We start from the raw sequence: 20,172 nt of genomic DNA, 5'->3' as shown, positions 1-20,172 counted from the left end.
GGCGATTGTACAATCCGGACGAGATTTTTGAACACTTCCTTATCTCCAAACGTTCGGTCAACGCTCTTGCAACCGCCGGAGAGGACCTGGGTGATCGTCGTGCCGCGGGGCTGGGATCGACAGCCCTTCGGCAACCCACAGCAAGTCCGCGGTAATTTAAGCACAAACGGAAAAAAGATGCGATTTTAGGGTCCTCCAATCGGCGGCGGCGTCGTAAAATCTTACGACATCGGAGAAGAATTCGTGTCGGTGCGGAGAACCCGCAGGATTGGTACCGATGGTCGGACACGTGACGTAACAGTTACGCTGCTTACGAAAGAAACTCTCAACGAATTACCCTTTTATTATTCGTTACACGTGATATCGACAATTCAAGGTGATGAAAAATTAAAATCTCCGAGCAGAAGTGGATTTCGACGAGGAGTCGGTGTGGGTGGAGTCGTTGGTGCCGGAGAAGCCCTTCATCCTGGAGCGCCTCTTCTCCTTGTTGCTCACCAGTTTCATCTGGGATTTGTCCTCCTCAACTAAGGCGCTCCTGTCAGCAAACCTCTTCCACCGGCGCTCTTTGGCGTTGAAGGGCGACGCCTCCGGGGTGTGACTCGATTTGGTCGAGCTCGTCCTGCTGCGTCTCTCTTTGTGGCTGGAGAGCGTCATGCGGGAGCTCTTGGGCGAGTACGTCGTCGTCGTCGTCGACGCGGACTTGGGATCTTCGCTTTCGAAATCTCTCAGGGACTCTCTGCTCGTCTCCTTGAGGTCGACGAGAGTCGTCCCCGAGGGGTACTGCGGGTATCTGAACGCGGTGATCGACCTCAAATCGTCGTCTTCGTCCGACTTTTGCGTGAAGATCTTGCTCCTTCGCTCCTTGTGGGTCAAGAGAGTCAGACGCGAGGCGTCGGGCGTGCGAGAGGACTGAACCTCGTCGTCGACGACGCCTCCTCCCTCGGGGGCGGTTTTTCTGCTTCTGGGACTCTCGAGCAGCGGCTTCTCCGTCTTTCTGCTTCTGGGACTCTGGAGCAACGGCTTCTCCTGCTTCTTCGTGATGCGAGAGGACTGAACCTCGTCGTCGACGACGCCTCGTCCCTCGGGGGCGGTCTTTCTGCTCCTGGGACTCTCGAGCAGCGGCTTCTCCTGCTTCTTCGTGATGATGGAGAGGCGCGAGTCCGGGGAGTAACTGTCGCTTTCCGGGGCGTCGTGGGTGTGCACGCAGAAGTCGTCCTTCTTCAAAAAGCGAAAGATCGATTTCTTCTTCTTCTCTCTGGGTCTGGCGGGTTCGTCGAAGGTGGTCGACGAGAAGTCGGCGAGTTCTCCCTCGGGGACGTCTCTGGTGTGCACGCAGAAGTCCTCCATGGGTTTCTCCTCCGGTTCGTCGGTCTTGATCGTGTAGGTCACGTCTTCGAACTCTTGCAGCTTCTTCAGCGGGCCGGTGTCGATGTCGGTGGGTTCGGACGCCGTCGATTTCGTCTCTTCTTCGGTCGAGGTGAAGTCCCCGCGACTCATCACCGAACTCGGCTTCTTCACCACGTCGTCCGTCTCGCTCTTCTTCTTCTTCTTGGATTTCTTCCACGGCTGGAAGATGTTCGACGGGATCTCATCGAGCAGCGGCTGCACTTCGTCGCTTTCGCTCGACGTGTGGACCCTCCTCTTGCTTCTGTAGTTGATGGCGTCCAAGTACAGTCGCGACTCGTCGGACTTGAGGGGGCGCAGTCCCGAATCGATGTACCTCTCGACGTACACATAGCTGCCTTCGCTGCCGTTGTCCGCTTCGAAGTCTTCGTTCCCTTCGGAATCAGACTGTTGCCGTCGCGCTTGGAGCCCCTCCAGGGTGCTCTGGTACTGCGACATCACTATGAACGAGCGTTGCAGGTTGCCGGTGCGTTTTCCAGGCATTTCCTTCTGGAAGTCGGCGTCGTCATCCTCGAGTTCAAAATCGTCGTCTTCGGGATCTCGCAGATGAATCGTCGAGTCTTTGTTCTCCTCGACTTGGTAACTGTCGCATTCGAAAACCGTCAGTTCTGAATCTGCCGTGAACGTCGGTTTGTGGATTTTCGTCTCGGACATTGACCAGTTGGAGATTTTGCTCCACGAAGACATCACATCTGAAGCTTCGTTCTGGAGCGATCTCGCCTCGGAAACATCTTCGTTTTGCGATGCTTCGACATCTTCGTTCTGCAGAAGAGTCGCAGCTACTGAACAGTCGTCGATGCCAGATTCTCGATCGGAAGTATACCATTCCTCTTCACCATTTTCGCTGTGCGCAAAATCTGCTGCCTCTTCACTTTTGGACTGTCTTAGACAACCAGTCGAAACCCTCGTGGAAAAGTCCAGATCCTTGCAATGCCTTACTATCTTGAAATCTCCATCTTGTTGAGGAGGCTTATCGACAAAAAACTGCTTCACTTTCTTCACTCTCTTCCTTCTGCTTCTGACCAGAACTGGAATTTTCGATGTGCTCTTTCTTCTGTCGAACTGCTGCAATCTACTACTAGAATAGACCATTTTTGTCCACAACTAGACCAAACTACTCTATTCCGTTACCACTTGACGAAACTCTTTCCCTTGCCAGCTCTCGTGTGCACCAGAACTCTTTCAATTTTGGACGTTCCTGAATTAGTCCTGACCAGAAGAATTCCGTCAGAGACTTTAACGTTGTTGTCGTGGTCCATCATCTCGGTACCATTCCACAAGCTTAACGCCCTGAGCGGTACCGTTACGCGATTTACCGTGTGTTTTTTTTTCCTTGGACGTGACTATGCGAAATTTTCGTTTCCGTTGAAATTTTATTAATTTGGGTTCACCGAAACGCCAGATAATCGATTTTTCTAGCTGTTGAACTCGAACATATGGCACACAGTTCCAATTTAACGCACTGGGATTTAACTCTTTGTCAAAATGTCAGGGTACTGTCAAAAATGACGTAAATTTCAATGTCGCAATGATGTGATGACCGTTGTAACTGTTCCGATAATGTTATGTAAAGTGCAATTAACATGGCTCAAGGATCAAGTGCACTAATAATACTCGTCGACAATTTACATAAATTATTTTTCCATCAGTACAAGTAACGTTAAGTGCGACGCGAAATGTCAGTAGTGGAGTCACGTGTCTTTTTCTGCTTGATTACGTTAAAGTTGTCCAAGACTGTACTGTTCTAGGGTGGACGGTTATGCAACCAGTCGAACAAATCGAACGGTTATCAGATTGTGGCAATAAATCAAAGTTGATGAGACTTTGTCCTTTTTGAGTGGATCGTGTCGATTTGGGTGCGAAATTTTCGCGATTTTGTTTTGCGTTTTTCTTGTTGGGGAATTGGTGTCGTCAGGTTGGCGACGAAAATTACAGTTTTTTAGGGTGAATGGCGCATGTTTGTTGTTGCTAATGCAATCCATGTGCGATTCTCGAAATTCTACATATGCATACCCCCTACGTGCACCATAATCGGTTTCCCATTCGGTCCTCGCCATGGAAGTAACAAGTTCAAGTGCGTACCGGGCCGCATCTGTCGGCGGCGAAAGTGAGGTTATGTCAATGTAAACAACATTTCAGATTTCAAGGAAATACTGCCGGAGCTCGAGAACGTCATCAACAAATCGACTTTCCTCTCGATAGATTGCGAATTTTCTGGTCTGAACGTCGTCTCGGAGATAAACGCGTTCGACACCCCCAAGCAGTACTACGAGAAGATCCGCAAGAACTGCAAGGACTTCTTGGTGATCCAGTATGGGATCAGCGCGTTCAGGTAGTTGTTCACGGTGGAGGCGAAGCGTGCGACTGTCGATTTTGCAGATTCGAACCGGCAGATGGCGGATTCAAGCAGCAGACGTACAATTTTTACATTTTTCGGAGACCCATCAACAGGAACATCCCCGATCAGAGGTTCTTGTGCCAGACCTCCAGCATCAATTTTTTGACATCTCAAGGTTTCGATTTTAACAAACTCTTCAAGTCTGGAATCTCATATTTGAATGTGTCGGAAGAAACGGACTACAGGGACAAATTGGAGGAAAGGCAAAAAATTAGGAACAACCAGTTCTCCCCGCAGCAAAGCTCCTCCGAGGTCGTGCCCGTGCCTGATGACGTGCAGCCGGTGATAGATGATGTTATGTGAGTGCCAAGGACTTGCTTGTGATTTTTTCGATACTTTTTTTGTATTAAAAAAATTGTAGGAGAAAGTTGGGCGAGTTCCTTGACAGCGACAGTATTGAACTGGAACTACCTAAATGTAACGCTTTCGTGAGGAGACTGATCTATCAGACCACCGCGCAAAAGTACAAAAACAAAATTATCCTTCAGACCAAGCAGATGAAGAACAAGGATCGGATTTTGATCGCAACGAAATTCAAGAGCAAGGAGCAGCACGAGGAGATGGAAAAGGAGCGTTTCGACAAAGAAATGACCGACTTGGATGACTTTATCGGCTTTACAAAAGTCTTGCGAATCGTTGTTGACTCAGTAAATGTTTCAAATCAGTCGGAATATTTGTTTTCTATCCAGAAATTTCCAGGGGAAGTTAGTGATTGGCCATAATATGTGTCTGGATTTTCTGCACACGATCGACAAATTTTTGACGCCGCTTTCCAGAGACTACGACGAATTCAAAGAGTGCGCCCATTCGCTGTTCAAAAAGTAAAAGAGCAGAGAGGAGTTCTGTCATAAACTCTGATACGATTCTTCAGTGTTTTAGATACGAAGTTCATGGCGAGCGGAGACGATTTCAAGGAGCTGATCACGTCGACGGTCTTGAAGGACTTGTTGGAGACGGTGTCCAAAGAACCGTTCGAGATTCCACCAGTCGGTAGGTTTAGAAAAAATGTATTTTTCATGATCCGAGGTTGATCTTGCAGTTGTGGAAAATGGGGGCCAAGGGTACGCCGTTGAAGACTTGAAAGAGCACGAGGCGGGGTACGACGCGTACATAACGGGGCTGTGTTTCTTGTCCATGTGGAACTATCTGGGGAAGCAAAAGAAATTGTCAGCTCAAGACACGTTCAAGAATTTCGACTTGCTGGCGCCTTTCTTGAACAAGTGAGTGCGCTTAAGTCTTATGGCTTAAGTAATTGGCGAGAATTGCTTTTAGACTGTTTTTGATGATGTTGAGAGACAACCAGTACATTCACTTGGGCGGTCAGGATCGTGAGTTGAGCGCGCTTCGATTTAATCAAAAATTGTGTGGTTTTGTTTCAGCCACTCCATCAAGAGATCATGTTTTTTACTTGACGTTTCCCAAAGACTGGAAATTCAACAACATCATCGAGTTGTTCAGCCCGTTCGGTGAGTTGATCTACAGAGATGTAATGTAATGAGAAAAAAATTGTCGAATTTGTACAGGTGGGGTTTACGTGGCTTGGCTTAACGAGACTTCGGCTTACGTGGGGCTGCACAAAAGGGATCAGGCGGCCGTTGCGTTAAGTACCTTATCCCAAAGTGATACATACAGCATTATGACTTATTCCAGGCGACAGTCAGAGATAAGAGGCGCAAAAATGCTAACACCTTCACCGGCGCCCAGTAACAGAAGGAAAAGAAGCATGGACAGCGCCCCCAGGTGCAATAAAAAAATCAAAACTGACGCTTTCTCGCAGTAAGTGGATTCAGTTGGAAGTTTTCACGTTTCAAGGGGGGTTTTTAGGGGGAATTCGATGACCAAGAAGTATCGACCTGTAACCGAAGACGTCGAGTCGGAGAATGACGACAACACTCCCGGAAAATCCGCTCCTAAAGGAGCAACCAAAACTTTCGTCGAGAGTGATGCGTGGGATTAATGTTTATGTACATGAAATATATCTTAATTTGAAAGTTGATTCTCTTAGTTGCTTTAACTAAAAATGAAAAATAAATTTTAATATTGGGAAAGTTCTGTCATTCGGAACGCCCCCTAGTCGACCAGAATGAAAGTTAGTTTTTAAAAGTGTAATGTCGGGGAAGGTCATGAAAGAAGTTTTATTAGTCGGTTCGGATGTGCGACCTGCGATGCATTTAGTAAGAAGTAGATAAAGTTGTGGGAGTTTTCCGTTTGAGACTTGATTGGTGGCGAAAAGCAGGGTGAATAAATTGTCGCGAAATACCACTTTTGAGTTCGATGTAATGTCGACTGGAAGTATAACAATAGAGTCGTGATGGTTGTAGAAATGTTTTGTGCGCCGGAAGAAGCGGAGGAACTTTTTGTAAATCGCGATTTTCGGAGTTTTTAACTTTTGGGAGCGCCCTCTGGTGGCGGAACGATGGTGTTGAAGTGTCATTTTTGAAATTTATGTAATGACAAAAAGCAAAGAAGGAAGTTGTAACTAATGGTGAAATGCAGTGCACGCCGGAAGAAATAGAAAAGAAAAGGCGCATAGCGCTGGAAAAACTGGCACGGAAAAAATTTCACAGTCCCTTGAAACCTAACCTAGAAAATTTGAACGGAGAAATAACGGCGCCGCAGCATTCGTTGTCCCCCAGCAAGCAGCGTTTTAACTTTAAGGCACACGAACAGGTCAGACATAATGCGAAGCCCTACGACAAACCAAAAGAAACGCAACAGTTCTACGGGAAAGATAAAGTGGTGACAGGCAGGTGCAGCTTGATCACAGAGGAGAGATTCGTCGTTGAACTGTCGGGATTTAGTACTCCCGCTCTAGACGTGTTCAAAGCGATCCCAACAAGAAATTACAGTGAGTGAAATTCTTCTATTTTGAGGTTATGTTGTGATAGGGTGCTTGCAGATGTAAACACCAGAAACTGGGATTTTCACATAAAGGACCACAACGCTTTGATGTTGAAGCTGCAGAGTTTGCGTCCCAACGTGATCGTCGAAAGATTGCCGACTTTTGTCTTAAATTGCGTAAACAAAGAGAAATCTGATTATTCCAATGTGGATTTGAGTGAACTGGACCCAGAGCTGGGTGCTGCGTTGATGCCGTTTCAGCAAGAGGGAGTGAGGTAAGTTTGGCGCAAAGATCGCACATGGGGATTGTCCCATGGCTTTTTTTTTTTATCAGATACGGAATTGACAAGAATGGAAGATGTTTGATTGCTGATGACATGGGTCTAGGTAAAACGTTCCAAGCTCTGGCCATTGCCAACTATTACTCGTCGGACTGGCCCCTCCTAGTGGTCACAACCAGTTCCATGAAGTACTGATTGTTTCCTCCTCTTGTTTCGCGTACTGACCGGGCAAGTTTCAGGAACGTGTGGGAGGAGACGATCCATCAGTATCTGCCGAGCGTGCCGATCATGCAGGTCCAGTACATGACCTCAGGAAAAGACTACATCGGAGACTGTCGTGTCTTGATCGTGAGCCACGACATGATGTCGCGGTACGTCGACAAACTCCTGAAAAAGGAGTTCGGGGTGTTGATCGTCGACGAGTCGCACACCTTGAAGAATTTCAAGGCTAAATGCACCAAAGCGGCCACAGAACTGGCGAAAAAAGCCCGACGAGTCATCCTCCTGAGCGGCACGCCGGCCCTCTCCAGGCCCAGCGAGCTCTTCTCGCAACTGTCCTTGATCGACGACAGGTTCTTCGGGAACTTTTTCGACTACAGCAAGCGCTACTGCGACGGGAGGAACACGAATTTCGGGTGGGACGCTTCCGGAAAGTCCAACCTGCAAGTGAGTGTCGATGTCGGTAACACAGGTTACAGGTCGCTGTATTACCGACATCTCTAAGTTGACGTTTAATTTGGTTCGAAGGAGTTGGAGATCGTCCTGTCGAGGAAGTTCATGATACGGAGGACGAAACAGGACGTGCTGAAGACGTTGCCCAACAAGTCTCAAGAGGTGGTGACGTTGGACGTCAACTTGAACCAGTTCAGCGAAGAGGACAAGAAGTGTCTGAACGCGTTGGCGGCGAGATACGAGAGCCAGAAGAAAAGCGCGGAAAAACACGCCATCTTGTTGACGTTCTTCAGTGAGACCGCCAAAATTAAGATACCGTCGGTGTGGTGAGTCTCGGTGGCAGAGTCGACGATGTCGAGTCAACGCGGATTCTTGCAGTTCTTACATCCTCCAGGTGTTGAAGGCGAAACAAAAGTTTCTGGTTTTCGCGCATCACCAAAAAATGCTGGACGCCATCAGCGACGTTCTCGTTAAAAAAGACGTGAAATTCATCAGGATAGATGGCAACACTGGCTCGGAGCAAAGGAAATATTTCGTGGACAAGTTCCAATACAGCGACGACTGCCTGGTGGCCGTTTTGTCCATCACGGCGGCCAACGCCGGCATCACTCTGACGGCGGCACAACTAGTTCTGTTCGCCGAGTTGCACTGGAACCCTAGCGTAAGGTCGGAGAGGGGAATTTTTTTCTGGAATAACGTGTTCGTTTTGTTAGATCTTGAGCCAAGCCGAGAGCAGGGCGCACCGCATAGGACAGGTGAAGCCGGTCGTGGTTAAATATTTGTTGGCCCCCGGAACTGCCGACGACTCGATCTGGCCCATGTTACAAAAGAAACAAAAAATATTGAGCGAAGTGGGCCTCTGCAGGGACTCTTTCGATAACGTTAACGTTTTAAAACAAGAGACGGACAGGGTCGAGGGACTCACCGACGACCTCGACTTCAGCTTCAGCCGCACCTGCGCCAACACTTTGAACATTTCCAGCTATTTCAAGAGTTCGTCGGATCAGAGTCGGTCGGAAACCGGTTGTGATAATAGTGAGATGTTTGTTGATGATGGCCTCGACGATATTTTAGGCGCCATCGATTTTGAGTAGTTTTTACACCAGGTTCAATTTTTTAATAAACTTATATTGGTAATGTCTTGAATGATCGCAAATTGTACATGGATCACGGAACGTTTAATTTACAGTCTTTGTACAAATAAAATAGTCGTAAAAAAGAATACTAAATCGGTAGCGTGTTGCCGACGGATCTGGAGAACATTTTGGAAAAGAATGACAGTCCGCTGGTGCCTCCGGGAATGTTGGCTATCACGGTCCACAAGAGGGAGACAATCTGTCCCACCGCGCACAGAAGGGTGAAAGGGGTGCTTTGGAGGTGCAGCGCGCAGTAGAGCGTCGCGATCAGTGTGCCCCCGTACGAGACCGTCAGGAGGAGCCTCTCTCGCGAGAACATGTGTTTCAAGTAGGCCAGGGGGCCCCACAAGAAAAAGAAGCTGAAAGTGATCAGTATCATCGTTTGCACGATCATCAGTTGGGTCATACCTCAGCACGAAAAAGAGACTGCCCAGCGTGAATAGCAGGGCGAACTTTCTAGCTTTGAATAGCAGAACGGGCACGTACATCAGCGACAGAGAGAAGCACAAAGTCCCCATCACAATGCACAGTCCGAAGAGCGCTATCCGTTGAAACCGCGTCTGAAATCAGTCATGCCGCACTGCCGATGTTCGTGTCGTCGTCGTCGACTTACCAAGCTGGGACAACACCCTTTCTTTGTCTCCTGAAACCAAGAGTTGTCTTCGGTCGTCTCTTCTCGTTTGAACCAGTTCGTGAGGTTGGGCTTTTGTATGGTCGGTATTTGCAATTTAAACGATTTCTTTTGGTCGCTCTGAAGCAGCAAGTACTCGTCCAGGTCCTTCTTGAGATCGACCATTTTTGACGAATTTCATTGATACTTCGAGGGTTGTTTTGACGCTGTCACTATTTTAGGTTAGGCACGTCGGTAATGCAGTTCGCACCGCCACAATCGGTAACGTCAATAACTAATAAAACACCGGCTACTTTTGTATGTATTACAAAGGGGCAAAATAAATAAATACAAACAGGGCAATAACAAAATATTGATCATCAATGTTTAAATGATTGTCGCTACAGCAGAAACCGTAAAATAACGCAAGTATAAAAATACAGATTAAAATATCATGTTCCTCGAAATTAGAGCTAACTTACGACTACCTCAGCGTTGTTAGAACAAACCACAATTTAATATTTGACCGTTAAAAGTAAACTGTGCGGCTCCGAGAGTGAGAGCCGACTCTGTACAAACGTCAAAACTACTTAGTCTTATACACTTTCGTCATAAAGAGGGGTGGCGTCGCCCAACGACATGGAATGGGGAGACGTGTTGGTCCTCGGTGTGGAACGCAGCGATCTGGGACTTTTGCCGACGTTCTTCATGCGCGTCCTCTCCAGTTCGCTCCTGATGTCGTCGTACCTCGGCGTTCTCTGTCCTCCCGATCTGGGAGTGTTCCTGGACCCTTCGCTCCTCGGCGTGCCTGCAACAAACCCCACTCCACATCCGATCGCAACACCGAGACGAACCCACCTTTCGACCTGTTAGCCCAGGCCTCGGCCGCCTTCTGCCAGTCGGTAGACTCGGTGTTGTACGATCCTCTGGAGTGCCCGTCGTAGCTCCTCCCGCTGCTGTATCCTCGTGGCGACTCGCCCGGGAACCCCCTGGAAGCTGCACCACTCGGTCAGTCCGCGGCCACCGCGCCACCCCTCGGTACTTACCATCTCCGTAGCCGCGCCCGTGGTCGCTGCCGGCGTAGGAGCGCGCGTGCGGGCTCGGATGGGGGCTGCTCTGCACGAGCGGCGACTGCGTTGGGTTCCTGTAGGAGGGCGTCCTCTGGCTGGGCGTGACTGCCCCCGGGTGCAAGAACGGCCCGTTCATGTGGGGGGCGGCGGTCGGCGGCAGGTGCTGCGACGGCGTCTGTTGCCCGTAGCGCGGCGTCTGCTGGGCGTGGGGCGTCTGATAAGGCGTCATGAACGGCGTCTGCCCGCTCGGCGTGTACGGAGTGTTGATGTAGTTGCTGGCGCCGTAGGCCCCTCCCGGCGTGTGGGGGTAGTGCGGCGTCTGGTTGGCCACGGCCGACAGAGTCTGCATCATGTGGGTCGGCAGGTTCTGCGCCACCCTCTGGATGGCCTCGGAGTTCATCGCTGCAACGCACGCGCACACATCACCCCGCATTTCGCCGCGACGTCGAGTTCTTACCGTTGAAGGTCGGAGTGGTCCCGGTGGCCTGGTAGGGCGTCCGGCCGCTTCCCGCTCTCGGAGTTCCAGGAGTCATGCCGCCCGGGATGGGGTCCCGGAAGTGCTCTTTGAACCACTTGAAGAGCGACGCCACCGAATCGAACAGTTGCTTCCTGAAGCGGAAACCTTCGGGGGTGACTGAGATGAACTCGTGCCGGCATTTGTTTCGGGGCAAGTACGACAACAGAAATTTTCCAGGACAACTCTGCAACAAAATTTCGCTCATTTCTCGTTACTCGACGAATAAGCACCTCACCTTCGACGCGCTCACTATGTAGTGAATCTTCGACGGATTCTTCTTCTTCTCCTCTTTCACCACTTCTTCGGCTTTGTCCTTGTGCCCTCCGTTCGTCTCTCTGTAGTACTTGAAGTAGAGCAAGTCTCTGGCGTGCGCCGCCATCGGCGTCACGTGTCTCGCTATTATCTCGTCCAGATCCTCGAACTCTTCGCCCCCGATCCACAGCGTCTTCCCCAGAGAGAACGCGTTGGCCTTGCCCTCCTCGCGCACATCTATGTGCTGGTAGATGTTGTCGCCCACTTTCCACGTGATGGTCAGGTGGTCCGCCCCTTTGCTCGACGGCCTGACGATCACCTCCCCCTGGTCCATGTTGGCCATGCACTTCTCCGCCTCCACGTAGGAGATGTTGTGGAAGGCGGGATGGACGATGACCCGCTTGATGTACGTCTGCCTCTGCTTGTTCTTCTTGAGCTCGGTCTCGGTCCTGGTGTCCTTGTCCTCCTGCTCTTGGTCATAGTAGGGGTCTCTGGGAGGGCGCCACTCGTGGTTCTTGTCGAGGAGGTCGCTCGACTTGGACGTGCAATCGACGGAGAAGCGTTCCACGTCGATCTTCATGATGCGACAGTGAATCAGCTGGCCGATTCCAACTCGCTCCTCCGGGTTGGAGACGTTCTTATCGCTGATGTTCCGGATGTAGATGTAGCCCGAGATGCCGTTGTCGAGTCGCAACTTGACCCCGGTGGCCTGCCCGGGGCAAGCCCCTGCGTCGAAATGGTTCCACACGTCGGACAGCTCCGGGAAGTCGTTCTTGAGACAAAACGGGCACTGCCACAGCCTCGTCTCGTCGTTACGCACCGGATTGGCGTGATCCAGCTGCTCCCCTTGGGGTTTCCGCCGCGCAATCCCCACCACCGACGCTGTGACCATCTTGCCGATGTAAAACGTCTCCGGAGTCTCTTTCGTCAGCATGTCGAACAGCTCTTCCGGGTTGGCCGACCGGAACGGCGTCCTCAAGTCTTTGTAGCGACAGTTCAACTCCGCACGGATGTCGTACAGGGTGATGCTCTTGTTTCCGAAACCCTGCCTCTCCAGCTCTTCGGCGAAGGCGTCCAGATCCAAGTCTTTCAGCCGTTCCGGCGCCTCGAGGATCTCCTCCAGAGCCCCGGCGGGATTGGCGCCTTCGTCGTCGTCGTACTCCAGCGCGTCCACCGCCATCTTCCTCGCCCACTCGTAGGTCTCGGGGTGGACGCGCGACCCGTCCAGGATCTCGACGTACGCTTCGGTGCTGTCACCCAAGCTGTTGGTGTCGATCTTGATGAATCCCGAACAATTGATGAAGACTTTGGGGCCCATGTGGCACGCCGTCACCAGCTGGGTGCGATTCTCCAGTCTCTGGTTGGTCTGCTTGAGGAGGCGCAACAGAGCTTGGCCCTTGCGGGGGCCCAGACCGCAGATGAACTGCACCAGGTTCGATTTGTGAGCCTGCTGGACGGCCAGATTCACGTCGACGCCCACCTCGTTCGTCCGATTCACGAACTCCAAGCAGACCGCCTCCAGGAGCTCGTCCTTGGAGATTTGCTCCTGAAATTCGTTTTCAAATTATAATTACCGCACGCGGACCTCCTCCCTCACCTGGAGCGGGTGGAACCTCAGACTCAGTATCTCCTCGTCCTCGTTGCACAACTGCGAGTACTCCACCAGAGGGTCTTGCATTTTTCGCGCCAACGAGATGGCCTGTCTCAGCAGTTCCGGGTAGTCCCGGAAGTCGGCGACTCCCTTGTTGGAGATGGCGTAGACCTTGGCCAGCTCGTTGTCGATGATCTCCACTTTGACGGTGGGAAACTGCTCGTTCTCCACCAGGTCGGTGACGATCGCTTTGAGGTCGTCGGCGATCATGAGCGCTTCCCGAGACTCGCCTCCGATGGCGATGACGTGCGGCTTCTTGGTCAGGATGAAGTCCCGCAGGGTGCTCAGGTCCGACTCCTTCATCATCTTCTCGTCGGGCTTGTAGCTGTTCTTGCGCTTGAGGATGTGCGGGAGGCGGCGGTGGTCGGTGATTTCGCCGTCGGGGGTGGCGATGCAAGCGAACGCCGACTGGGAGTAGTCGGGCACGTAGGCCAGCCCCATCACGCGGATCCCCTTCGAGGTGTCCCACTCGTCCTCGTCCTCTTCGGGGAAGGTCACGGAGTACGGGGCGACCTGGAAGCGAAACACATTCCTCAACGTCCCCAGACAACCGCGATCGTTACCTTGATCCAGTTGTACAGCTTCCTGCAGCACGCTTTCAGCACCGACTCCTTGGCCTCAGCCAGGAGGGTCCTTTTCAGCTCGGACCTCAAGTCGGGCAACACGCACCGCGTCAGCGCCCTCTCGACGCACTCCATCCTGAGGGCGTTCCAGTCCTGGACGTTCTTGCTGAACTCGTCCTGAAACCGACCGTCCAGAGAAAAATCATCGCGTTCATCCCTCTTACCCTGATGTACAGCTGCTTCACTTCGTCGATGTACGACCCGGACGTGTTACCCTCGATGTTCTCGTTGATGGTGACGGTCAGCAGGTTCTCCTCTTCGGCGAGGGTGAGCTTGAGGAACTGGTCTCCGGTCAGGTCCCTCACCGGTTTGTCCTTGATGTACTTCATGCTGTAGCAATTGTGCGTCTCGTCGATCACCTTCATCCCCTTCTTGGTCGGCCTGACCGTCATTTTGGCCCTCTCGAAGAACACCTCCCGGACGCACTTTCTCACGAGGGGCTCCCTGGCGATCTGCAGGGCCACCATGTACTTGGCCGCCTGGAGCACCTCCTCCACCGTGGCGAACTTGACGCTGACGAACTGTCTGGCGACGTCGGGCGGCTCCACCGGCTCCTGCTCTACCTCGTGCCTCTGGTAGTTGTCGCGCAGGTTCTCGGCGAAGTGCTCGGGGGACAGGCCGAACTTCTTCGCGAGGGCGTCGAGCCCCGCCTTGGTGCAGAGCGCGTACGAGCCGGACCTGTTGGCGTACTTGAGCGTCTCGGGCTCGGGCTCGTCGTCCTGTTCTTCCTCCAGCTCGTCGGGGATGTCGGCGCCGTCTTCGCTCTCCGCGATCAGCTTGAGCCGCGCGGCGCGCCTCTCCTGCTTCTTCCTCTCCTTCTCCTTGGTCTTCCAGGCTGCGTGCATCGCCGGCAGGTCCGACGCGTAGTACAGCACGAAGTGGTTGTGCACGTCTTGCAGCTCCTCGGCGGTCTGGACGCTGTTCAGCCTGTCGATGTCCGAGTCCCTAATCAAGCGCACGTTCTCGGGGATCGGCGCGTCGGGGTCCTTCATGATCTGGTCCAGCTGGTACGACCGCATCTTCTCGAACAGCGCCATCAGGTTCTCCTTGCGCGTCTTCAGCTGGCACCACTTCGCGTCGTACTTGTACACCTTCCACAGGTCGTTGATGTTCAGCTCTGGCTGCACGTACTCCTTCCTGTAGAACGCTATGAAAGGGACTTCCAACTGCTGGTTCCTCATGAAGTCCAGTGCTTTTCTTATCTTCCCGACGGTCTGGGGCCCCTTTTTCTGCCTCTCTCGAGCCTCCGCCGTCAGATTCGCGTCCATATTCGAAACAGTCGCTTTGCAAAACGCCTGCTTGTAGATCCACTCGGCTTCGATGTCCAGCTCCATCGAGTCTTCCGGGACCGCCGTGATCGCCACCTCCCGGATTTGCATCCTCTCCGGGATGTCCGTGTTGCGGATCTCGTTGTCCAGGTCTGTGAAGAATCCTCGCTTCAGCTCGCTCGGTTCGTACACTTCGAAGATCGACTTCTTCGTCGGTTTCTTCCTGGCGGTCTTTTTCGGACGTCTTCTCCTCTCCCCTTCTTCATCCTCTTCGTACTCGTCTTCCTCGTCGTCCTCCTCTTCGTAGTCGTCTTGTTCGTACTTGGAGAACTCGTCGTAGTCGAAGTCGACGCCGAACGTTTCCTGAGCTTCCTGGAGGGCCCTGCAAGCGCCGCTCACATAAACCATCTGATCTAAGACCTACTTTGTCCAAACCAAAGCACACAAAAAGACCGACACATTTTTTTTTAGACTTGACTATCAATCTACGTTAAGTAATCCGGAAAAAGAAAATTAGTACTGCTCGCTTCTAGTATTAATTCTATCGCCTATTTTTATTTTCAAAATTCTCTTTTAACAAACCTTCTAAATAAAACGCTTTTATTGCGCAACAGCGAACTGCTAAAAACGTGATCATTTGAGGGTCAGATCCGCCGGAAATAAAAACTTACGCGTCGGTGAAGATGGGTTTCCTCTTGCGCTTCTTCTCGGCGATGGGGCGGCCGTCGTCGTCCACGATGAAGTCGTCGGCGTCCGAATAGTCGCCCTCTTCTTCTTCTTCGTTGAACTGTTCGGGTTCCACCGCCGGTCTGTGGCTGCGCTCGGATCGCCTCTCGTCATCCTGTTCGAAAGCGCTCAGTTAAAACACACCGAAACAACGACATTTCAATTATGTGAGGACTTATCACAAGTGTTACCTTGCGTTGCACTTGCTCCTCTCTTTCCTTATGTAAAAGTCATGAAATCAGATTTTTTACAATTCTTACGATCGCTCCGACCGTCGTACTTACGTCGTCCGAGAACAGGTCCATGGCGATGGCGTCGCGGTCCTGGCTCTCGTCGCCCTGGTCCTCCCCGTCGCTCTCCTCATCTTGGATGCGCCGCAGCCGTTTGAATTTCTACGGCATCGATTAGAAAGCGTCCTCGAGCGCAGACAACAACTTACCCTCCTCTCGACTTTCACCCCCAAGTTCTCCTCGATCAGGTCGTAATCCTCGTCTTCCAGCCTGTCGTCCAGCTCGTCGTCCGACTTTTTGCGTTTCTCGCCGCCGGAAGCGTCCGAGTCTTCGCCCTCGCTCTCCTCGATGGGAGCGTCGTCGATCAGGTCTTTCAGCTCCTCTCGCAGCCGTTCGTCATCGTCTGAAACACGCGAATCACAAAAAATCCGCAGCGAGAGTCGCGGTCTTACCTTCCTCCTCTTCGTCCGAGCTGTCCATGGCCTTCACCTTTTTCAGCTTCTTGCGCTCGTGAGGTTCCACCGCCTCTTCCTGCGAACAAGTGAGGTTATGTTTACAGAGGACACGATTCGAAATTGACGCGATTCGGACAGGATTTCGACTTGCGTCAAGTGTGAATTTTGCAGAAATCTTCGTGAAGCGGTGGAATTTGCTCCCGTTCTGGAGAAATAGCTAAAAATATGACGGGGGTGTTGTACGTTACCTCGCTCTCGTCAGCCTCCGATTCTATGAAGTCCGCCATGGTTCGACTTGAACTAAGTCGAGAGAATTGCTTTCTGCGTGAAAGCGAACTTTAATTTTATTGAGTTTTTGGAAAAATTTGTGTTAAAAAAAGTAGATCAAAACTGCGACACTTTTACCCTTTTACCAGTGTTATGGTAGCAATAATGCAGACCGCCCGCGGTTTTGATGACTTGCGCACAACACCGAACCATCAAGATCTATCCGTCGCGAGTGTTATCGCCGTTTTGAAGGTTTTACAAAGAAAAAATACGACATTTCCTGTACGTAACGATGTCCAGAAACCTTCTAGCTCTGTTCATTTCTGAAAAATTCTGCGTCTTATTTTTTCAAACTTGAAACTCTGGGCACTTTGCATTCGACATTCGAACTAGTTTTTTTTCGTCTTTCTTGTTGCAACCCTGCGCACCTGGTCAAACGTCACCGTTCAAAATTTTCCGATGCAGTCGTAAAAACTTTATTTTGAGACTTAACAGTACATGATAAAAATCGATATAAATAAAAACGGCAATTACGATGGCGAAGTTTGCGTGAATTTAAACTCTTGTTAATGTGATCGGTGCCGACGACTTGACCAGAAGAATGAAGGGCCCCTCTTGGGCAGGTAAAAATGTGGACGGTACAATTTGGAGCACTCCTGACGGTACGTTTTCTACTTCTAATATCACATATCCCGACCTGAAACAGATCGGTGACCACGAATCTAATAAAAAAAACCCTCGTACCTGTAGGCCCCTGACGACTTGGACCTGAAGGGCGCCGTGATGCTGTCGTCGTTAACTTTCAAGATGGTGACGTCTATGCCCAACTGGTACTGCTTGGGGCCTTTCAGTTCGACGAAAACCTGATTATTGGAGCCTGACTCGATCTCCAGTCGGAACCTGGGGTTGTTCTTGTGGGTGAGGGGGTGGTTGGGGCAGCCTCCTGCCGTCGGGCCGCGCCACTCGTCCGTCACCTGTTTCTGGAATCTGTAAGGATCTCCGATTTTTTTCAGCGAAAAAGGACAAGTGGCGTACGCCCTCAGGGTGTAGTAAATCGTGGTGCTCTTCTCATACTGCGAGATGACGATGGTGTACTTGGAGGCGCTGCCAGGTCCCAGGATGATCTTGCACAAGTAGTGGGGGCTGTTGATCTTGACGCCGTCTATGAAGGGCGGGGGGTCATCTGCAAGACTCGCGTCAGATCTAGAATCGTGGGGGCGAAGCGCCATTACATGGATAGTAGATTCGCTTGCCGTTGCTCTTGTACACCAGCACCGTGATGTACTCTTTGTTCTCTCTGAAGTCCTCGATGTCCGTGATGTGGCGGGTGAGCAGCAGCCAGACCGCCCCCGAGGCGTTGGTGTTCACGTCCAGAGAGTACTGGGGGTTGGCTGCGACGCTGTACAAGTCCTTGACCGGTCCGGTGCCGGCGTTCCACGACCTGTCGACACACTGTGATCAATCGTGCCTTCGCGAGCGGTGCCGTCGTACTGGTGGATGCAGAAGGTGCACTTGAACAGCTCCGGGTTCCAGTTCATGTAGAAGACGTCGAAGAACGCGCACACGCTGTCGTAGTCGATCCAGAAGACGCCGTTGTCGAACTGGGCGGCGCTGCCGGGGTCGTAGTGCAGGTGGCGCTGCAGCTCGGGGGTCCACCGCTTGGTGTCGAGCTCCGAGTAGCGACCGCGCCACCTCAGGTGCGACCACGGATTCTTCAGCTTGAGCAGACGGACCTGCAACACGCCGATGTTTTTTTTGTGGCGAGGCTGGCGCCGCTACGTACGCCGTCCACCGTCTGCACGTCCATGACGGCGTAGGCGTGGGTGGGCACCAGGCCGCTCCGCTCGGCGTCCGCGTCCGAAAGCTCTCCGGTGGCGACGGTCACCAAGACGTCGCCTTTGGCCAGGCGCGACTCCAGAGTAGCGAACAAGGCGTCCCTGTTGAAGTCGGGGTCGTTGTTTCGTATGGCCGTGCGCTCCGGGATCCATCCGGTGAGGGCGTGCAGGTCGATGTTCTGCAAATCGCACGATCGAACACTAGTCGACACACTTCAAGGACTTACGCTGTTGCTCCCCGGGAAGTCGTAGCCGCCCATCAGCTTCATGTACGCCTTCTCCAGCAGCGATATCCAGAACTCCCTCTTGTTGCTCGAGTACGAACACAGCAGCTGTCCGTACCTGTTCGCCGGGAGGTAGTCGTCGATGATGATCTTCCTCGCCACCCCGTTGACGTGCAGCTTGATCATGTACTTGCCGAAGGGGTTGTACCGCGGCTGTTTGTTCTTGCTTTGGGGGTAGATGATCGCCGTGACCAGCTTCCGTCCGAATCGCTTCTCGTAGAGGGCGCTGACGGCGAGACTCGCGACGAACGAACAGTCGGAAATGACCGTCTGCTTGATATTGAGGTAGTTGGGGGCGGGACCGTCGACGATGGAGGGTTCGCTGCAAAGGTCTTGCGGTCGCACCCAGCTCGAGAACTCGCGTCTCTGCTTGGGGGACAAGGCGAGGTGGCCGTCCTTGTCCGTGAAAGGAATGGAGTACTGGAACCGTTCGGACAGGTCGACGCTCATGAAGGGGACGTATTCGCGCCGGTTCACGTTCGACGTGTACAGCAATACCGCTTTCTCCTCGTCGGTGTAGACGTCGTTGCCGGTCACTTGGAGGTGGGCGCTGGAGCCGCGGTGCAGCGGGGGCGTCACCCGGGTGGCGGTCGCCGCCGCGGGAATCGTCTTCTCCACCTTGGGCTCCCTTTTGATACCTGTTGGTCACACAATTTAGCCACACATTCCAGAGGGCGCTCAAAACAACCTTTGAGAGCTTCAGCTCTGTCCAGAGCTTGCAGAGCCAGCCGTTTCAGCTCCCCCTGCATCAAATCTGAGTTCTGGGTGATGAACTCGATCGCCTGGGCGTACAGCTCCACGGCGTCGTCCTTGTCCCCAGCTTCATCCTCTTCGATCGCTTGTTGCAGCAAAAAGTAACACTTCTGGACCCTCTCTTTGTTGGCGTCCCCCTCGACGATCTTTGTCTCTTTGTTAAAAGAACTCTTCAACTCTCCGGCGCGATTCCTGTACTCGATCGCTTTCGATTTGAACGACGTGGCCTTGTCAGGTTCGAGGAGTGTGGTGGCGCGTTCCAGGAGGGTCGCCGCCGCCTCGTAGTAGTAGATGGACGGCTCCAACTGACCTTCTTGGTCGAACTGGACGGCTTTCTTCGCCGCTTCGACAGCATCCTCGACGAGCTGGCCTGGACTAGACATTTATTCTAATCTAACGAGTGACAGATGGAAGTGAGGTTATGTTCGGGCGCTATCAATTAAAATACAGAATTGTGGTGTTATCATCGGATGAGTCAGCCCTGCGAACCGTCAGAACGTTATTACATTCGATTGATCACCTACAAGGGCAATAAAGATTATCGTTTTTATTATTGTGGTGCGCACCAGCTGTGCGACATGACATTTTACTTTGTTTTTTTGTCTTGGGGTGGCGAACCTGCGACAATGGTCTGTCAGAGTTCAAAGGTCTGGGGTTTGCAAGGACAAAACTCCTGCAAGCGACCAGAAATCCCTTCCAGGACCACCATTAAATAAGGAAAACATTTCGAACAATTCTGATTATTTATAATATTAATTTATTTTCCGACAAGTCTCAAGGTCAGATTGTCGGGATGCGTCATTCTAATTACTTCCAAATGTCTGCCTTTACAGGAGTATTTTCCTAGTTTAACTCCAGATTGTTTAAAATTCTCTTGTAGTTAATTCGGCCCTTTACGC

General features: G+C 51.9%; 6 protein-coding genes across 9 annotated transcripts; 2 read left to right on the top strand and 4 right to left on the bottom strand.

Annotated features, from left to right (window-relative positions):
* Window positions 1–327: 327 nt before the first annotated feature.
* Window positions 328–3,108, bottom strand: LOC138139313 (uncharacterized). Of its 2 annotated transcripts, none has more exons than XM_069059543.1 (2): window positions 2,536–3,108; window positions 328–2,482 (listed from the first exon to the last, which is right to left on the bottom strand). In XM_069059543.1, the coding sequence occupies exons 1-2, from the start codon at window positions 2,664–2,666 to the stop codon at window positions 388–390; spliced, it is 2,226 nt and encodes a 741-aa protein (XP_068915644.1). In that variant the 5' UTR covers window positions 2,667–3,108; the 3' UTR covers window positions 328–387. The 2 variants fall into 2 exon arrangements, with proteins under 2 accessions (XP_068915644.1, XP_068915645.1); XM_069059544.1 differs by having other exon boundaries at window positions 328–2,479.
* Window positions 3,109–3,209: 101 nt separating this feature from the next.
* On the top strand, window positions 3,210–5,850 carry LOC138139315 (poly(A)-specific ribonuclease PARN-like). 2 transcript variants are annotated; one of them, XM_069059548.1, is made up of 12 exons: window positions 3,210–3,478; window positions 3,544–3,736; window positions 3,784–4,101; window positions 4,164–4,449; window positions 4,502–4,623; window positions 4,674–4,792; window positions 4,842–5,022; window positions 5,075–5,130; window positions 5,182–5,268; window positions 5,326–5,401; window positions 5,453–5,578; window positions 5,627–5,850. In XM_069059548.1, exons 1-12 carry the CDS (start codon window positions 3,460–3,462, stop codon window positions 5,757–5,759), a joined length of 1,716 nt encoding a protein of 571 aa, XP_068915649.1. In that variant the 5' UTR covers window positions 3,210–3,459; the 3' UTR covers window positions 5,760–5,850. The 2 variants fall into 2 exon arrangements, with proteins under 2 accessions (XP_068915649.1, XP_068915648.1); XM_069059547.1 differs by having other exon boundaries at window positions 5,326–5,578.
* A 234-nt stretch (window positions 5,851–6,084) lies between these two features.
* On the top strand, window positions 6,085–8,818 carry Marcal1 (SWI/SNF-related matrix-associated actin-dependent regulator of chromatin subfamily A-like protein 1). Of its 2 annotated transcripts, XM_069059546.1 has the most exons (8): window positions 6,085–6,650; window positions 6,702–6,918; window positions 6,978–7,112; window positions 7,164–7,590; window positions 7,672–7,922; window positions 7,975–8,257; window positions 8,310–8,729; window positions 8,786–8,818. In XM_069059546.1, the coding sequence occupies exons 1-7, from the start codon at window positions 6,293–6,295 to the stop codon at window positions 8,688–8,690; spliced, it is 2,052 nt and encodes a 683-aa protein (XP_068915647.1). In that variant the 5' UTR covers window positions 6,085–6,292; the 3' UTR covers window positions 8,691–8,729; window positions 8,786–8,818. The 2 variants fall into 2 exon arrangements, with proteins under 2 accessions (XP_068915647.1, XP_068915646.1); XM_069059545.1 differs by lacking the exon at window positions 8,786–8,818 and having other exon boundaries at window positions 6,086–6,650; window positions 8,310–8,742.
* Window positions 8,704–9,528, bottom strand: LOC138139316 (uncharacterized). The gene is made up of 3 exons (XM_069059550.1): window positions 9,346–9,528; window positions 9,141–9,292; window positions 8,704–9,091 (listed from the first exon to the last, which is right to left on the bottom strand). Exons 1-3 carry the CDS (start codon window positions 9,526–9,528, stop codon window positions 8,821–8,823), a joined length of 606 nt encoding a protein of 201 aa, XP_068915651.1. The 3' UTR covers window positions 8,704–8,820.
* A 118-nt stretch (window positions 9,529–9,646) lies between these two features.
* Window positions 9,647–16,575, bottom strand: Spt6 (transcription elongation factor Spt6). Its single transcript, XM_069059541.1, has 13 exons — window positions 16,383–16,575; window positions 16,132–16,210; window positions 15,889–16,082; window positions 15,734–15,841; window positions 15,395–15,564; window positions 13,620–15,105; window positions 13,396–13,572; window positions 12,779–13,345; window positions 11,165–12,727; window positions 10,870–11,113; window positions 10,389–10,814; window positions 10,201–10,338; window positions 9,647–10,150 (listed from the first exon to the last, which is right to left on the bottom strand). The coding sequence occupies exons 1-13, from the start codon at window positions 16,419–16,421 to the stop codon at window positions 9,939–9,941; spliced, it is 5,403 nt and encodes a 1,800-aa protein (XP_068915642.1). The 5' UTR covers window positions 16,422–16,575; the 3' UTR covers window positions 9,647–9,938.
* A 288-nt stretch (window positions 16,576–16,863) lies between these two features.
* On the bottom strand, window positions 16,864–19,891 carry LOC138139312 (calpain-7-like). The gene is made up of 7 exons (XM_069059542.1): window positions 19,209–19,891; window positions 18,464–19,158; window positions 18,185–18,415; window positions 17,893–18,134; window positions 17,634–17,842; window positions 17,146–17,584; window positions 16,864–17,098 (listed from the first exon to the last, which is right to left on the bottom strand). Exons 1-7 carry the CDS (start codon window positions 19,654–19,656, stop codon window positions 16,957–16,959), a joined length of 2,406 nt encoding a protein of 801 aa, XP_068915643.1. The 5' UTR covers window positions 19,657–19,891; the 3' UTR covers window positions 16,864–16,956.
* Window positions 19,892–20,172: the final 281 nt, after the last annotated feature.

The sequence above is a fragment of the Tenebrio molitor genome, chromosome 9 (genome assembly GCF_963966145.1).
Source record: "Tenebrio molitor chromosome 9, icTenMoli1.1, whole genome shotgun sequence".
NCBI classification, from domain to species: domain Eukaryota; kingdom Metazoa; phylum Arthropoda; class Insecta; order Coleoptera; family Tenebrionidae; genus Tenebrio; species Tenebrio molitor.
The sequence above is the reverse complement of the archived record's forward strand: the minus strand, read 5'-3'. Positions and strand labels throughout refer to the sequence as shown.

Bases quoted from the DNA above. Each gene is read 5' to 3' on its own strand.
- LOC138139313 (XM_069059543.1), bottom strand. From the start codon at position 2,666: ATGATGGACCACGACAACAACGTTAAAGTCTCTGACGGAATTCTTCTG. The intron at 2,483-2,535 runs GTAACGGAATAG...GGTCTATTCTAG, and splicing joins GGAAAGAGTTTCGTCAAGTG to TAGTAGATTGCAGCAGTTCG.
- LOC138139315 (XM_069059547.1), top strand. The intron at 3,737-3,783 runs GTAGTTGTTCAC...TCGATTTTGCAG, and splicing joins TATGGGATCAGCGCGTTCAG to ATTCGAACCGGCAGATGGCG. The intron at 4,624-4,673 runs GTAAAAGAGCAG...ACGATTCTTCAG, and splicing joins GCCCATTCGCTGTTCAAAAA to TGTTTTAGATACGAAGTTCA.
- Marcal1 (XM_069059546.1), top strand. From the start codon at position 6,293: ATGCAGTGCACGCCGGAAGAAATAGAAAAGAAAAGGCGCATAGCGCTG. The intron at 6,651-6,701 runs GTGAGTGAAATT...GGGTGCTTGCAG, and splicing joins GATCCCAACAAGAAATTACA to ATGTAAACACCAGAAACTGG. The intron at 7,923-7,974 runs GTGAGTCTCGGT...GGATTCTTGCAG, and splicing joins ATTAAGATACCGTCGGTGTG to TTCTTACATCCTCCAGGTGT.
- LOC138139316 (XM_069059550.1), bottom strand. From the start codon at position 9,528: ATGGTCGATCTCAAGAAGGACCTGGACGAGTACTTGCTGCTTCAGAGC. The intron at 9,293-9,345 runs GTAAGTCGACGA...GACTGATTTCAG, and splicing joins AAGGGTGTTGTCCCAGCTTG to ACGCGGTTTCAACGGATAGC. The intron at 9,092-9,140 runs GTATGACCCAAC...GATCACTTTCAG, and splicing joins AGTCTCTTTTTCGTGCTGAG to CTTCTTTTTCTTGTGGGGCC.
- Spt6 (XM_069059541.1), bottom strand. From the start codon at position 16,421: ATGGCGGACTTCATAGAATCGGAGGCTGACGAGAGCGAG. The intron at 13,573-13,619 runs GTAAGAGGGATG...GGTCGGTTTCAG, and splicing joins TGAAGCAGCTGTACATCAGG to GACGAGTTCAGCAAGAACGT. The intron at 10,815-10,869 runs GTAAGAACTCGA...CGTGCGTTGCAG, and splicing joins GACCACTCCGACCTTCAACG to CGATGAACTCCGAGGCCATC.
- LOC138139312 (XM_069059542.1), bottom strand. From the start codon at position 19,656: ATGTCTAGTCCAGGCCAGCTCGTCGAGGATGCTGTCGAAGCGGCGAAG. The intron at 18,416-18,463 runs GTAAGTCCTTGA...TGCGATTTGCAG, and splicing joins ACTTCCCGGGGAGCAACAGC to AACATCGACCTGCACGCCCT. The intron at 18,135-18,184 runs GTACGTAGCGGC...GGCGTGTTGCAG, and splicing joins ACGTGCAGACGGTGGACGGC to GTCCGTCTGCTCAAGCTGAA.